The sequence below is a fragment of the Stigmatopora nigra genome, chromosome 22 (genome assembly GCF_051989575.1).
Source record: "Stigmatopora nigra isolate UIUO_SnigA chromosome 22, RoL_Snig_1.1, whole genome shotgun sequence".
In the NCBI taxonomy this organism is placed as follows: Eukaryota; Metazoa; Chordata; class Actinopteri; order Syngnathiformes; family Syngnathidae; genus Stigmatopora; species Stigmatopora nigra.
This window is the reverse complement of record NC_135529.1, coordinates 3,422,593-3,438,533: the sequence shown is the minus strand read 5'-3', so window position 1 is coordinate 3,438,533 and position 15,941 is coordinate 3,422,593. Positions and strand designations below refer to the sequence as shown.

The 15,941-nt window shown below is 42.1% G+C and overlaps 1 protein-coding gene across 1 annotated transcript; it reads left to right on the top strand.

Moving 5' to 3' along the window:
* The first annotated feature begins 94 nt into the window (after positions 1–94).
* LOC144215768 (NADH dehydrogenase [ubiquinone] 1 alpha subcomplex assembly factor 2-like) lies at positions 95–15,762 on the top strand. Its single transcript, XM_077744902.1, has 4 exons — positions 95–344; positions 11,519–11,608; positions 13,212–13,252; positions 15,376–15,762. Exons 1-4 carry the CDS (start codon positions 230–232, stop codon positions 15,622–15,624), a joined length of 495 nt encoding a protein of 164 aa, XP_077601028.1. The 5' UTR covers positions 95–229; the 3' UTR covers positions 15,625–15,762.
* Positions 15,763–15,941: the final 179 nt, after the last annotated feature.

Sequence of the window (15,941 nt, the reverse complement as noted above, 5' to 3'; positions counted from 1 at the left end):
TTGTCTTGCATCCAACCAAAAGGCATTTTCTCAGTAACACCCCGCCCGTACCAGTTCATAACAGGTTTAAAAAAATGGGGCGTTGGTGACAGCTGGCCAATCAGAAAGGAGTGCGATCAGTATTTTCACTCCTACCGGAACAGTTGGATCAACAATACTCGTGAAGTGCTGTGCAGACTGCTAAAGGTCCTCCTACTGCAACTACATCCTTTTCTTTTTTTCTGTAAATATGAACAAAATTTTGGGGGCTTTACGGAGGACGTTCGGAGTGGTACGAGAACACGTCGGCACAGATCACCTTGGAAATAAGTATTACAATGTCCCTGAGCAGAAGACATGGACTGGTAAGCCATGTTATGCTTAATTTGAGTGATCCTAAACGCTACTTAATAAAAAAGTTGGTCTAAATAAATGTAAAAAACGTGATCTTACAGTTTAAATTTGTATGTATTTGTCCACCTACTATACTGTCTATCTCCCGCTGTGAATCATACTACCATACTACCATATTCTAGCTGCATTGCTGTTTGTGCTTTGTTATATAATGTGCAGATTCTGTTTTAAAAAACGACACGAAAGAAAAATAGCAATCTGTCAACTGCATAATGACTGATCTGCAAAAATTGTCCCTAAACTTGTACAAGTACCCTTGACTGGATCGCCCTTCTTCCCCTGTAATACCTCCGCTTTGTCGCTAGATGGGGTGCTAGGCTCAGTATCATTATTCATCTGCTGTTTTGAATAATGTCTCAAATAGTTGTTAAAGCACACACACACAGACACACTAGGTGTGAGAAATGCCAGTGTCAGATCAATGTTCTGTCTGTAATATGCTGATATTTTTCACTTCTTTTAACTTCATTGTTGCATGTGAACATTAATTTTGTGTGTCTTGTAAGCATAATTCAGCAAATACCAGGCTGTGATGTTTAGTTCAACATGTGACACAGACTTCAACAACCCTGTTGCATTAAGAGAATTATTGCAAGCAGTATTTTATACCACAACTTAGACTAAACATTTACAGGCTCTGTAATAAAAGACTAAGCAAACGAATGCAGTATATCCTACTGAAGGTGATGCAAAGATATTGCAAGATCCCTATGTAAAAGAGGCTATTGCAAACAACTACTTCTAATTTCACATGATTTAGTACTCCAGCAATTGTCTGGCAACCAGGCCTCAAGTACACTCATGATTCTAATGTGGATGATCAACATAGAAAATGGATAGACGATTCAGTACACAATTATTTTTCAGTACTATTCAGACAATATGGTGAACCTTATTCAATAGAATGTGAGATATGCATTCAATTATAATTAACTGTTCCTGTGTGAAGTTGTTTCTTTGTCTGGTGAGAAGAAATCCAGCCTACAGCAGGCTTCCACGCATGGTTTCCTTTTGACTGAACTTGACTTTGTGCTTCACCTTTTTCTTTGCAGTTTGCCAAGGAAACTGGCGCCCACCTCATATTTATAATTCATTACAAGGCTGTGGGCTGTCAGACTATTCAAATGAGACATCACACAACCCCATTTCCCATCACGCTACAGGCCACCGTTTGACTGGCCAATGATAAAGACTGACACCGCTGGCCCGATGGAGAAGACATAGCAGTGGACCCTGAGCACACCCACTCAACCACACCGATGCACTGCTAATAACGACCCTATGGCATATAGGCCATATTTATGTCATCGTCCTTTTCTTGCCACTTGGCATGGTACATGCCTGTGGAAATGAAAGCAGATGCATTATTCAGCCCATATGTCTCGCTAAAGCGAGCTCTTTTTGATCTTAAACTGATAGGCCGAGCGTGGGCTCAAAGCCTTGAGGCTTGGACCGCGGGGCTTTTCTCTCTGCTGCATACCAGCGGTCGGTTCAGGCAGGGTGAGGAAGAGCTTTCTCCGCTCTGCCTACTTTTTTCTATTCATTTGTTCATCCCCCAGTGCTCATGGTCCATCCTCCTACCTTTATCCATGCTTTGCTGCTCCCATTTTCTACCTCTCTCGGACTGTTAACTTTAGAAAACTGGGGCGTAAGCAATCTTGCGTGTGGTAAACTATGTATGAAGACTTTAATAGTTGCTCCAAGAGAGGACTAAAAAGGATGCAGCCGTCTTGTTATTTTCTCAGCCAAGTGGAAAAAGTATAAGGTACTGCATGTTTTGATCAGGTATATTGGTCTTTTTTTCTACATTTAACGATAGCCCAGGGTCAGTACACCTTTATCTTTGCGCCACCACAAATTCATCAGTTACATAAAAAAATGGACTTCTACATTGGCCCAAATGTACATTTTCATTGCTGGAAAACTTGAAGGATGAGCCTCATTATTAGCTTTGGCAAATCAGCCGCCACTCGCCTCAAAAGATTTATACCAATGGCAGTGAACATGGATTGGTGGCACAAAAGGGGAGTGATTTGAAGCCAGGCTTTGCCGACATATAATTATTTCCATTAACATGCTGATAATGAGAACTTTATTTAACAAAGAAGTTCAAGTCAGTTCACACCAATATAATGTTTTAATGCTACAAGTGTATGTATACAGAATAAGGCCTGTTATTTAGTCAGCAAAAAAGTAAGGCCACTTTAACGAAAAAACAAAAAACGACTGCCTGTTAGTCTATTATTACTACTATAGTATTGATTTTTTGGGTGGCTATTTAATGTAACTCCCAAAGAGCGGCCATCTAAATTGTATAAGAAGAGCATATGTAAAATTATGGGAATTGAAATATAAGACCTTGTTTTTACAGTAGTCTAAAATGATGTCATCAGGCGGACAAGATAGCATATACAGTAGTGATTTAAAATGCATACTAGGGTTAACAAAAATAAGCAATAACACAGAAGGTTCCAGTCTTATAATATGGAATATATATATTGTAAAATTAAAAGAGAAGTAAAAGGTATATTTTTTCAGATGGAGATCAAAACAGATAAGAATACCATAGACCCAATTACTGAAGTAAATTAATACATTGAAGCAATAGTGTTATCAACTTGTAAATATAAACTCCACATCTGTTAAAAGTTTGTTTTTTTGTTGGCTCTTCTACTACTTAACTATTCAAAGTTTCACCGTGTATTCGTGCAGACCTCTTTTATTTTACGCCTGTGAGTCCATCCTCCCCTTGGCCCCCATCTTCCCCTTGTTGCTGCCTCTCAACCCCCCTACCCACTTTGAAGCTTTGCCAGCAAAGATTGTGACTCAGTACAGAAGAGTAGTTCAGTATGGTGCAGCGAGTTGGGCTCAGCCGAGGACTTTCTTTTGAAGCTCCCCTCTGCTTCTTCCAGTGTCTCTCATCAAAATGAATAGGCCTCAGAGTGAAGTGCGTGCCTGGAGAGAGGGAGAGAGAGAGAGAGAGAGAGAGAGCAACAAAAGATACCCAATTCTGCCATTGCTGGTCCATATTGGCCCGTTGATGGTTGTCTCTAGCCACTGGATGTCCATCCGCTTGTCATCCCAGTCCTTGATTTGCTCATTGCAGGATGAATCAATATTTATTACACTGTCTCTCCTGGCTTTGTGAGCTCCCCAAGGCCTGGCCAGCTATGCTTTACGCTGCATGGGGCAACGTGTCATGGTAGCCAGATGTAAGCCGAAAAGCAACTACTAACCCTCATTCAGAAGCACGTCTGCAGCTCCCGGTGTCTGCCGTCGCCTCCTTTTTATTTAGAAAGCGAAGAGGCCCGCTGACATTATCGGCCGCTGCAGGCGCATTTGAAAATAATTGCCTGTATGATTGCTATTTTTCTTACCTCTTTGAGGAGGTGTAGCCTTTTGTCTCAGGGAATCAATGGCTGCTCAATACCGGACAGAGGAAAGGCAGTTTGCTTTCATGTCTGCCTGAAAAGGAGAGTATTTTTAGCCCTATTCATTTTTAGCAGCGTCTGCCATGCAGTTTTAATCTATCGCTGCTCTCTCCCTGCGTGCAGAGAATGGAGGGGATTCAGAGGTTCCTCAGAGGTGTGCCACGCTGTGTCAGAGAAAAGGCGCACCATCACTATCCCTATGCCTTTTGTCTATTATTTATTTGATCAGCCAGCTTCCCCCTATGAAGTCCAAACTGAAAAGGCCTGCACTCGGCTATTTCAGGATGGCCCACTCTTGGGATGATGAGGGAGGTGTCTGTTTCTTTGCATGTGTCTGTATTTGTATCAGCCCTGCATTTAAAAAGAATCAGCAATTGTCCCCACTCTGCTTCATGCCCTAACACACTTAACACAACAACAGATGGCCGTGTGTCATCAGAGCGTTGATTCAAGCCGCTTATTTTCATGGAAAGAGTCGCAGCAGAGGGAGACGTGGGTCCAAATGACTGTTTATTCTGCCACAAGTTGTCCCTCGAGTGCCATGAAGGAAGGTCTTCCCTACAGTAGGAACATGAAAGCCCCGTTTACCGCGCGTTGGCAATGTCCAGACCTGCTACAGTAAATCACGCTAATTGATCACCAGCTTTGCGGTGCGCAAGGTTTAAATGAAGGTTGCTTAATCGTTATATAGACACGAATGTCTTTGGCTCATCTCACACGTTGTTGCTTGCCAAGGCTGTGTGTGTGTACGCGTCTTTGTGTATGTGTGAGAGAGGGTGAGAGAGAAGGAGCATCATGGAGTGGCTTAACTACTAAATTAAAAAGGCATTTGGAAAGATGGATGCTCAAGCTAAGATAAAAGGCGACAAATTCCTGTGGGACAGCATCACAAGTAGGGCAAAGCCACCAATGTCATCATGGTTCACACTGCATGTCTTTGCATTGAACTTGGGGAGGCTTCACTGTAACTAGTCACTTTATTGGGTACACCTAAACCATCCAAAGTTGGGTTGAGCACACTCAATTTGAGCACAAATCTGCAAAGCCATGATTATTTGTTGCTGAAAGGGGTGTGGTGTTTACTGGGTGGGTGGTTCTTGTGTGATTTCTTATTCAGGATAAGGTTTGGGTCTTTTTATCTGTGTTTAATAGTTGCATTTGCAAATAAACAGCATTGGGCTTCAGACTGATTTTGATGTGAATCAGAAATTCTGTTTAATTAGGGAAGATAACAGCTGCTAGCCTTTTTGCTGGACATGAGCAATTCTAATTTTGTGTGTTTTGAATAATGTGCCTCCCAATTTATTCACCACGGTCAAAATTACAAAATAGTTTTCAAATGTAATTACTAATTACATCCATCTAGTTTTCTCTAGTTCTCTGCCTTTACCACAACTAGGGCTGTCACGATAAAAACTGTATTGACTACTTTTCTGATAGATGAAATAGTAGTGATACGAATTGAGAAATTACAAGTCATCAACATCTAACCATGTTGCCATGTTCTCTCTCTCTCTATAAGACAGCCATTTCTTTACAAGAGATAGACTAAGTGCAGAATAATCGTTTGTAATTATGCATATTTTTGGCATTGATCTGGTCCATGTGACTACACAGTATTGCTGATACGGATACTGTACTGCTTAGTATTTTAGATAGATGGCTTATCAAATTGCTCAAAGTAATTTTTCATGGACTCCACTTGTGTCTGTGCTAATTAATTTATGTGGTAATATGCTACCAAGGGGGGAAAAAATCAAGCCCCTTTCCAATTCCACTGTTAATGTTTTTTTCCTTGAACAAATCATTGGCAATTGTTTCTTGTAACTCTCAAAATAAACGTACTCTTTCCGACGAACCCTCAAGTTCATTTGCTTTGATTCAACCATGCAGTTCACATTGATGTGCATGACTGAGAATTTACGCAGACGTAGTCATTTTCATATATAGATGCAATTGACTGTCTACTGTGCGTTCATCCAAGATAGGCCAAAAGACACTGTGTAATCCAAAGGGGCTTCCTTCCACCAAAAGTTTCGACTGGCACAGAAGGAAAAGCCGTTTGTCGCTTATTCGGAACATTTTAATGAAGCAGACAGGCGCAGAGGAATAGGCCGCGATAAGACTAAGACAGTGTGGAGGGTAGACGAGGTAGAATGTTTAAAAGAAGAAGAAAAAAAGTGAGTGACAATGAACAAGGAGAATGCTGACATCCGGGGTGAAATTACGGAGTGTATGGGATAGAGAGGAAGAATGGGGAGAGTGAAAGTGAAAGGAGGGTTTTTGACAGAAAGAGGGTGAAATTAGTGGGTGGATCGGGCAGACAGTAGAAGGTGGAGGCAGGTTAATGGAGGCAGGGGGTCTGGAGGTGCAATGTAAAGGAGAGGAAGGGGGTTGGATGAGTGTGATGGAGGTGAATGAAAAGGGGTGGACAGTTCGGTGTATGGACATCACAGACATAAAGAAGAAGGGTAAGCGAGGCTGATGCAAAAGGACACTTACTTCCTGGCTCGCCACAATGTTTTCCTTCCACTGAACAGACTTCAAGAAGTCTTCAGAGAGTGGGTGCAGCATATTCCTTCTCCCCATAAGCATGCTTGTGTTTAGGCGAATGTGACAATCCGGGGAAATTGGCATTCTTTTTCTGCAAGTCACTCAAGCCTCCATGAGAATCAGCAAGTATGGGGGCTGTCAGAATGAGGTAACGTTTTAAAAAGAGTAAAAAAATACAATGTTCAAGGAGTAGCAGAAGGCCTAGATTGTGCCTAACCTCCTCTGCTCCGTAGCGGATGCAAAACAACGGCTGGCCTTTTCCTTCTAAACCTCTCTCTGTGTCACAAGTCTCACAGCTAATAGGTATCCATGGTTACAGTCCTCACACATCCCCTTCCATTCTCCCTCCCAGTTAGATTAAGGATCGGAGGCAAGAGAGTCAAGATTGGTACCTGGTTTCCCTGGTATCACTGTTGCTTATCGGATCACTCAATCTTCATAAGGCTTTCCATTACCATGCATCCATTGGTGCCCATCCCCATGGAATGAAATAAAACAGGCTCAGTACAGACCCACAGATGGGCTTGTTTAACATGCCCTTTTTCTTAAGCTACAATCAACGCTTTGTCAGACATTTTTAAAGTGTGTCCATTTCTGTTTTCACCCCCTTGGTATGGTTCAAAATTAGCAAACACTGATCCTGTCCTTTGCCTCCACTACTTGTCAAGGGGTGCTGACATTGCTACGGAAATACTAAAAACCTCTACCATGCACAGTGCTACTGGATCAAATTCATAATTCTGACTGCAATGAAACATGATAATTCATTGCCAAACCTAAGTTTTAATGCATTGTCTCTCTATCAACATTCCAAATTGAAAGAAACACCACAAAATTGGTCTTTTGTTTTAGACTCCTGATTTTTTTTAAATAGTTTTTTTGATGGCATGGTCTGCATTGCTTGTGGAAAAAGTCCTAAGACTCCAGTTTCATTTGAAATAATGGTGGCACACTGCATGTTGTTTACACCAATGTGAAAAGGGCTTAGAACTAGTTTCGGTCTAACTAAACCAATATGTTGGGTTTGTTATTCAAAAGGAGCCGTCTCAGCTTGCCCCCTTTTTTTTTCCATACTGCAGGTCAGGTGCATCTCCAGCTAGGTCTTGGTCTACCCGTCGATCATTTGTTTATCATATTCTCTCCAGATGTTTCCATTCAGGTCCCTTTCCCCTTCCTTGACATCTGTGGTAATCATCAAACAAGCTAACACTTGACAGCCTAGAAACGACCGCCACGACATTGCGGAGGTGAAAAAAAATCTCATAGGTCGCCCCTGGCGGGAATCACCTGGGAGATGATGTGTCAAGTTGGTTGTGTGTGTGTGTATGAGAATGTGTACTGGCGCGGGTGATAGGGTTTAGCAGGGTGTATCTAAGGTTCAAAGAGCAGCCTCCTCTAAGAACACAGCTGGTATCTTATTCTAAAGTGCCTGCCATTCAATTGGCACGTTAAGATGCTGCCACCACAACCCCCATATCGAATCCTTCACTGCCCCACCCCTAAGTCTCCTCCCGCCATCTTCCCCTCCCCCAAGTACAGGCTCACAGATGAGTTGTACTCAGACAGGTGAGAGGGGTAATGAATATTTATGCGGCGGGATTTCATTCCTACAGCTGCTGGAACCCTTCCCCAGCCCCCACCTTACCACCCTCCCCGACGCAATGCTGCTGTTTGTCCTTCACGGTGAAAGGCAGCGCCCTCACTCCTGTCCCCCAGGTTAATCTTCCTGTTCACCGGCCTATGTGCGTGCATGCTTATTGGTAAGTAGGTACTCCCTTGTGAATGATGAGGAGGCAGAGCTGTCACATGGGTCCCGCTGAGATTGCGAGCTGCCTAACACCCTTTATACCTCTCTCTGTCTCTGCGATGGGGAGGGGGCCCTCAATTCTCCCACTTTTATTCTTTGACAAAACAGGCATAAAGACAGTCAGTGGAGTTCAAATGAATAAACAAATTATAATTGAGGTGGAAAAAAGAGATAGCATCAGGGCAGAAGAGCAACTATGAAAATGGTTAAAATCTGAGTTATATTGATTAAAGAAATAATCATTTTATCTGGAAAATACATGACTTCAGGGTATAAGCAGCATCTTAAGAACAATGAGGAAAATTGTTGAAAAATATCCACTTTTCTCAGTCAAATGGATGAAAGTTGATTCATCTTAGGCCGAGCATACAAGTTTTACACCGGATGCCTTTCCTCACTCAACCCACAAGCACAAATTCAACTCCCTAATACAACTACTATATAATATATAACGATCGATATATATTATGTTATTACATTAATCTAATACCCAATAAAAGCCCTCCATTAGATTGTCATAAAAGCTTTTCTAATTAAAGTTTAAGTAGAGGAAATGTTGGGTTTTCATCAACCAGCAGCTTAATGGGATTCACATGCAAGCTGTTAAAGTCTTAATGGAAAGCCACAAAATAACACTGCAAAGCTGAGAACTCATACACACTTTCTCCTCTTATCCCTTGGTTTTACGGCCATCTTACCAATTTGATGAAAGAAAGACAGGTCAAAGTCACCCTGTAAAGACAGCCATTGTTGAGACATACACTCTACAAATCTCAAGTATGAATAGCGTGAGTAGCTTCCAGTAAGCAAAAACTCTTTAATTTAACATCATATGAATGGATTTTACATTGTTGAGACTTTTTTTATGGATTTCCTTCGATTAGTCACCTTGATTTTTTTTAGCTCTTTTATTTTTTTGGGGAGATATTAGGTTTTTTCCCTCTTTTTGAGCAGACGTATCTCTTTTTAGATCAACCCATGAGCGTCAAGGTTTCACTTTATTGATGCAAAACTGGTGATTCACGCACTAATGTCCGACCAAGCAACAATTGCTTTTAATTTCATTTATTTTTTATTACTATTATCTTTAATTTCAACAAATGGTGCATTTCCCTGTGTCATCTCCATTCCCGGTTGTGTAACTACAGCCTATGCGTGTTTTTGTGCAGCTGTTCTAAATGCGAGGTTACCAACAGAGCACCAATTTAGCTCACGAACCTCCTCTAGCTTGCATTCAATGTGTTTATATGTGGTGAAGAGATCAGCTGTTTCATAAATATTATCTACATACTGTGTGTTCTTCACATCCATAAATGCCTCAGTGGGGAGAGAGGTTTAGTCATGCTGCAAAAGTAACGAGACAAGCGGAAAACCATGTCAGAACAGGAGAATGCAACCAAGCTGAGAAAAGAGATATAGACGATGTTTTCGCTTCTCTGTAAGCGTATTAGTTCGGCATCAGCTGTAACTGAACATGTTGCTTGTGGGGCTTTTGTAATAACTGTACTGCCGCCACCCACACCCAACAAACACCAACATGAATGGAATCTGTTCGTAGTGAGCATACCTGTTAAATGTATTTGCTCGCTGTGCCGGGAGACCGCAGCCTTTTGTTTGCTTTTGTTTTTGTTCTGAAATTATGGATTGAGGAAGGTAGAAGTTGCTTAGGGCTGTGTGGTGTGGGGGTTCTGGAAAACAGGTTCTCAGAAAATATCGGAGAATCTCAGACTGTCTTGGGTTGCTTTTCTTACTATGGATTCTTCAACACCGTGTAATGTCAATCTGTTGGGAACCAAAGTAATGCTAGCCTAATTGACCGACCTGATTTATAATTTAGGTGGTCACAAAGTATACATCCGGGCCTTGGATTTAACCTTTTATTCTCAGATCTGTGGAGTCGACCCACTAACCACTCGTCTACCGAGCCGCCCAGTTGAGTATTAATAGTATATATTGCCTAGCTCACTATTCTGATCAAGTGATACTCATCATGTTGCTATTTAAATTCATTGTATATATGCATACAGCACAACACTGTACATTGTTTATCCTTCTTTAAAAAAATAGGACATTTCTTAGGCAATTTTTTGGGGGGGTATATAAATGAGTTCATAAAATTTTCATTGATTAAAATAGCTTGGCAAAAATGGATGCAAGGTATAACAAGGAATCAATTTAACTCTTTTGTCAGGGTGCCGTTGCATAATGACTTTGTAGCTCATTTTTAAAATAATTCGCGATAAAAAGGACTGCTTTTCCTGAGCTGCATGATATGATGTGAAAGGCACAATGTGGCTTGCAGGCGTTCAGTTAGATACCTGTGATGGAAGGGCAAAATGCGTAATGGCATTAGTCAGTGGACTGGAGGCTGAACGCTTCAGACTCGGCATGCTCTCGTCCATTAATCCTCACACCACAGATATTTGAGCATTAAGGCCATCAGTCTGGGTCCAGTCAGCTACTGCTGGAGCGCAGACAGAATCCTGACAGATTGTCGGTCTTTTAGAGCGTGTTGTTTTCTTGACCCATCCATTTCTTACCTCCTAGCCATGTTTTCCCATCCATCATAACTCTCTCTCTCTCTCTTTGTCATTGACTTCCTCTTATTACCTCCTCCCAACCCATCCTTTTTCTTCGGGGAGGAAGCCGGACATGCGACTACCTGTGAGCGTCAATCGGCGGAAACAAAGCAATCGCACGTTTCATGACGCCACCCCGTGATTTTCTTTCGTACTCTCAGTCTCCCTCCACCTGCCCTCCTCATTCGTGGTTGTCTCCTTGTCATTGTGTGCCAGCCAAACTTGCCAATTCAGCAGATTTCACCAAAATAATTGGTGACGGCCTTGCTGCTGGCGTACCTCGTGCCGTACACTGATAGGGAAAAAGAGCACTTAATATTCCACACGGCTCGTGCCTACCCCCTCCTCCCCTACTGTTCCCTGTGATATCTGACCTCTTTTGTCTCCTGCGCGGCTTGATGTTGATTTTGGAGGGCATTGTTAGCCGCAGCGCCGCCATTGGTAGAGCTGGTCGGAAAAGGCGGTCGGGATGGAATGGGAGGGGGTGCTTGGTAGGGTGAAAAGGAGCCTCATTTGCATAAAGGCTTAGCCCAGATTTGGAGCCACTCAGCGAGATCCGAGGAGAAGGGCCCGGGGGCCACGAGGTAATCATCCATGGCCTGTCACAGCGCTGTCATTCCTCCGTGTATTTATATGTGAGCAAGGGGGGGGGGGGGGGGTTATGTGTGTATGTGTGTGTATGGGTGTGGGACTAGTCATTGTTGTTTGTTTGGACTGCTTTGCATCATCTCGTGTGCCCTCTCCTTTTGTTCCAGGGAGAGTCCTTCGTGCCAAGCGGTTGGTGGAGGCCTCAAATCCCACAGAGTATGAATATATGGAAGGCAGCATACCCGTCGAGTGGGACGGTGAGTGTCCGTTCCTTTCCGAGCATCAAACCGAGGCCTTGGCAGATGTCTTCCTTGTTTTTAATTCCACCCTCTTGCTGCAAGATGGGGGTTGGGAACAGTCTTTTTACTATACTATACTGTATATATCAAAGACACCTAGCGTTATACATGCGCTTCGATAAAGTAGGGTTCCTTACAAGTGGATACAAACGGTTCCCTCTGTCTTTGGCTTGCTTTATACACCTTAAACCCCTCATCCTGCTTCGCCCCATCCCTCATGCATTTTCATTAGCATGCAAATCAGAAAGAGGATAAAAGAGGGCCCAGAATCCCCTGCGCTAGCTGGAGGAAGAGTTGTAGAATCTCTCTGGCTCTATCTCGCTCTCTCTCTCTATCTCTATCTGGCTTCCCTGAATCTGCTAGACTATGAAGCCAGCTCAGCCAAAATAGAGCTTCTGTAAAAAAATAATAAAAAAAAGAGAGGGTGCAGATGACAGACATCCAGGCACAAGAGAGGAAGGGGTAAAAAGGACAAAGGTACTGATTGGAAATGACAGAATGTATGTGTGCTTCAAATTCTGAAATCAGAGTCGATACCGCCTCAGTAATCCAAGTGGACAAACTGCTTCCCGCCTCCCGACTCAAAGGCTCACTGCTCCAAGACGTTATTTGGCCTCCTATAGAAAATGGGATTGTTTTATATTTATTGCCAAGCAGTGTATTTCTTACAAATGTTCACTCTTGGTATGCACATCAGTACACTGTTATGAAAACCCTGTCGACCATTAGTAATGGAAAATATCACTTATGGACCTATGTTAAGGTGAGAGGGGGAGCTTTTTTTAACCAGGTTAAGGAATGAATGCAATTTTTACATTTTTCCAAAGGGGTTTTATTTACTTGTAAATATTTGCTATTAGTACCATGGCCAGCTCCCTAGTCCATTCCCTACAAATGACATGGATAAACCCTCAATATAATTCTGATTACATTGTCTCAGTAGGACTGGAAATCCATCGGTAACCGAGAACCCCCGTAGACAGACATCGCCCTTATTAACTTCGTCAAGTAAGCATTCAGAACTGTCCAGCTGATTTAGTATAGCCGTCTAAATGGGCTGCAAACTGAATTAAAGTGAAATTCAATCGTTCAGTTTAATATCATACTACCAAACACTCATAGAGGAGAAGCTAGTGTCAAGTTGCCACTGTTACACTCCCTAGGCCAAGAAAGTTAGCATACAAATACGGTCTATGTCATTGTTCTCTTGATATAAGTCCTGACTATTGGCATTATCAATATTTACAAATATTTGCCATAATATTACACTTAGATTGGAAGGATTAAATCTTTAAGACACCCACTCTTCAAACCACCAAAGCTCGCTCTATTGGGGTTTTAAAATATACGCTAACACAATTCCCAGCAATTTATTTGACTTTCCCCTCTCCAAATATTTGAATTGAAAAACATAATTCCATTTAATACCATGTCCACCAATAAAAAAAAATGGTACCACTTTCTGAAAAGAAGTTTCATGCTGCTTTTAAATTCGACTGCAAGATTTGTTTATATTGGTGCTCTCACTATCCATCTTTATTTTATTTATTTATTCCCGCAGCTTGGATCCGAGGCAGAAGGAAGGAGCCCCCATCTATTGAGGTACGTCTCCCATATCGCCATGCACTTCCGCCCACCACCCAGCAGAAACAGCATCAGCACCAGCATCCTCCCTGCTGTGATGATGGTTGGACTCTTGGGGCTTAAGCTTTCAAGGGAAAGGAGAGGCTTTTGATTTGTTCATTCTTTTTCACTTTCTAATGAGGAACTTTTGGGAGTAGTGTTAAAATAAACACCATGTCCTAGTTAAAACTAGTAGTGGGAAATGATTATTGAACAAAGTGACCTTGTGACAGTACTGAAGAAAACCTTTCAGGAATCTGTACTTCACTTTTGTATTTATTTAAAAACATGGCCTTATGAGAGAAACCATAATCATGTGCTAGCCTAAATAGAAATACATTTCTACTTTAAAAGTAATATCTGACTTGCATTGGAAAATGTGTTATGTTGCCAGCGTAGGAACAGAAGTCCTTTCGTTAAATCAAGAACTCCTGATATAATAATGAAGAGAAATTTCGAATTAAGTTTTCGGATAAACCAGTATTTCATTTACAAGGCCTTTTTTTACCAAAGGATGTTCATTTGCCACAGAATCTCCCATTTAAAATGAATTGGCTGTCTACTCATGACAAACTAACAATTCAATTCACAGTAAAAGGATGAAAACTCCACATCTATCATCATCAGTGACACTGAAAATCATATTTGCATACTCTTTTCTGTGTAATTCCGCCACCTTTGTTTAGTGCACGATTCTGAGTAGTCTGTTGTCGTCATTGACAGTGCGAATAGTTTTTATCCCTGCAAATGCTTGGACATCAAATCCCGTGATAGGCTCTAGAATCTAGATCCTCCATAACTTTAATAAAGAATTGGTATTGAAAACGAAGAGATGAATTGTTAAACCAGAAGCCCGCCTGCGTCATTTGTTTTGTTCCCGGTTCTCTCCTACATGGGAATGCTGAAAGATTGTCCTTTCTTTCCTCCCCTCCCCAGCGTCTCTTTCTCTCTCTCTCTGGGTTTTAATTGCTCTTTAAACGCAAGAATGCTGGAAAGGATTTGGGCCCCGCAACGATATGTGGCTCCATATAGGAAATCCCTCGCTCCCACATTTGTGTCTCTCCTTGCCAGGGTGTGCCTGTGCCATCCCTACCCAGTGCATTGCCAGAACATTCTCTTCCAATTTACTTTGCCTCGTGTCCGTTCATAGACAGCTGGACCGGCCAAAGCGTCCCTCCCAGCACATTTACCCTGAACCCCCTTGTCACCCTTCTCTTCCCTGTCCAAGTCCGACATAAATTGATTGGATTAAATCCTGTCATTAACAGCCTGGAAAAGCAGCTTGGTATGTTTGTCTCCCTTCTCCCCCCAAAGTGTTGCTTTATTGGCTGCGTCGCTCGCTTTTCCAGGCCAGAGCGCTGCGGCAGCAGCCCAGTCGGCACGGCCTTTTTATGACATGGCTCAAGTGGTGGTGTGTGTGTGCGTTTCTGTGTGTGTGTGTGTGATGGGGACGTTTAGAGCAGGAATGTTAGTTGAGCAGGCTTTTCCAAGCGTGGACAATTAGACATTTCACTCTTTGTAATATACAGAATGTCCTACTTTATGCACGTTTGTTCCTGGCAGTGCCACTGTTTCTCCTTTACTTGTTTTTTTTCTCTTTAAACACTCAAGCAGATGCTGCTTTGTGTACCAAAAAAAGGGGGAAATGAATTGGTGTATTTAAAAATCTATCTTGCGGTTTCTATCTGCTTACAGCATCTCTTTTCATTCCTCTTTTACTTCATTTCTATCACACCTTATGCTCTCTCAGATTTTTGGACCCCCGTTAAAGATTTAAACCAAGAGTGCAAATAATGTGGGGGTTTAGAATGTGTTTTTATCATTTCTCTTTTTCTTTATTTTGGGAGCTCAGGTTTAATTAGAGGTCTAGTTGTGTGACTGGCACGAATCCACATTTCCCTTCTTTATTTGCATTCATAAAATGTGAACCCTCCCCTATTGCATCCGCTTCTTTACATAGAAACTTAAGATTAACATTTGCAAAGTTGCATGGCCATTGATTAGTCTATCATTCATTCATTTTTCGTTCCACTAATCCTGACGATATTCCAGTTTGTGTCAACTCTTTGCCAAATGATGGTCCTTTCTATGTGTGTATGCAGGAACTAGCAAAGAACGAGGCCTACAGGGTACAGATAAAGCTGAAGGCCACTGAGGTGGAGGAGAAAGACTTGGCTCTAAAAGTGAAGGAACACGAGGAAGGCCTGGTGGCTACGCCATCCAGGACTGTGGCTGCAGGCCATGCAGCTGCCACCAGCTTTGGCAAGCCGGAGTTCAGCGAAGAGCCCACCAGCACCGCCAACACTTTCCAGCCGGGTTCCTGGCAACCTAGTTCCAAAAAAGAAACGTAAAGAGACAGCGGCGTGGACTGAGACCAGTTGGCTGTGTATAATGCAATGGAATTTGTCCAGCTTTTGTATTGGATCTCCTTCATTACGCAGGTGTACCTAAGGTTAATGTGGTAATAAACAAGAGGAACATTATTTGCATCCATGGTGAGAGATGTTCATAATGGTGTACATTTTGTAATGTTGAAAACAAGATAGATACCCTTAGATTTTGGTCATTTTAAAGTGACAAAATTGAGATTTTATTATATATTGTCAATTTAAGTTAAAATCTATTCTATAGCTAAGTAGTCTTTCAAAGGAAATGTGCATTATCACAA

Excerpts from the sequence above, each read along its gene's own strand:
- LOC144215768 (XM_077744902.1), top strand. The coding sequence starts at position 230 with ATGAACAAAATTTTGGGGGCTTTACGGAGGACGTTCGGAGTGGTACGA. Across the intron at positions 11,609-13,211 it reads CATACCCGTCGAGTGGGACG|CTTGGATCCGAGGCAGAAGG; the intron begins GTGAGTGTCCGT and ends TTATTCCCGCAG. Across the intron at positions 13,253-15,375 it reads AGGAGCCCCCATCTATTGAG|GAACTAGCAAAGAACGAGGC; the intron begins GTACGTCTCCCA and ends GTGTGTATGCAG.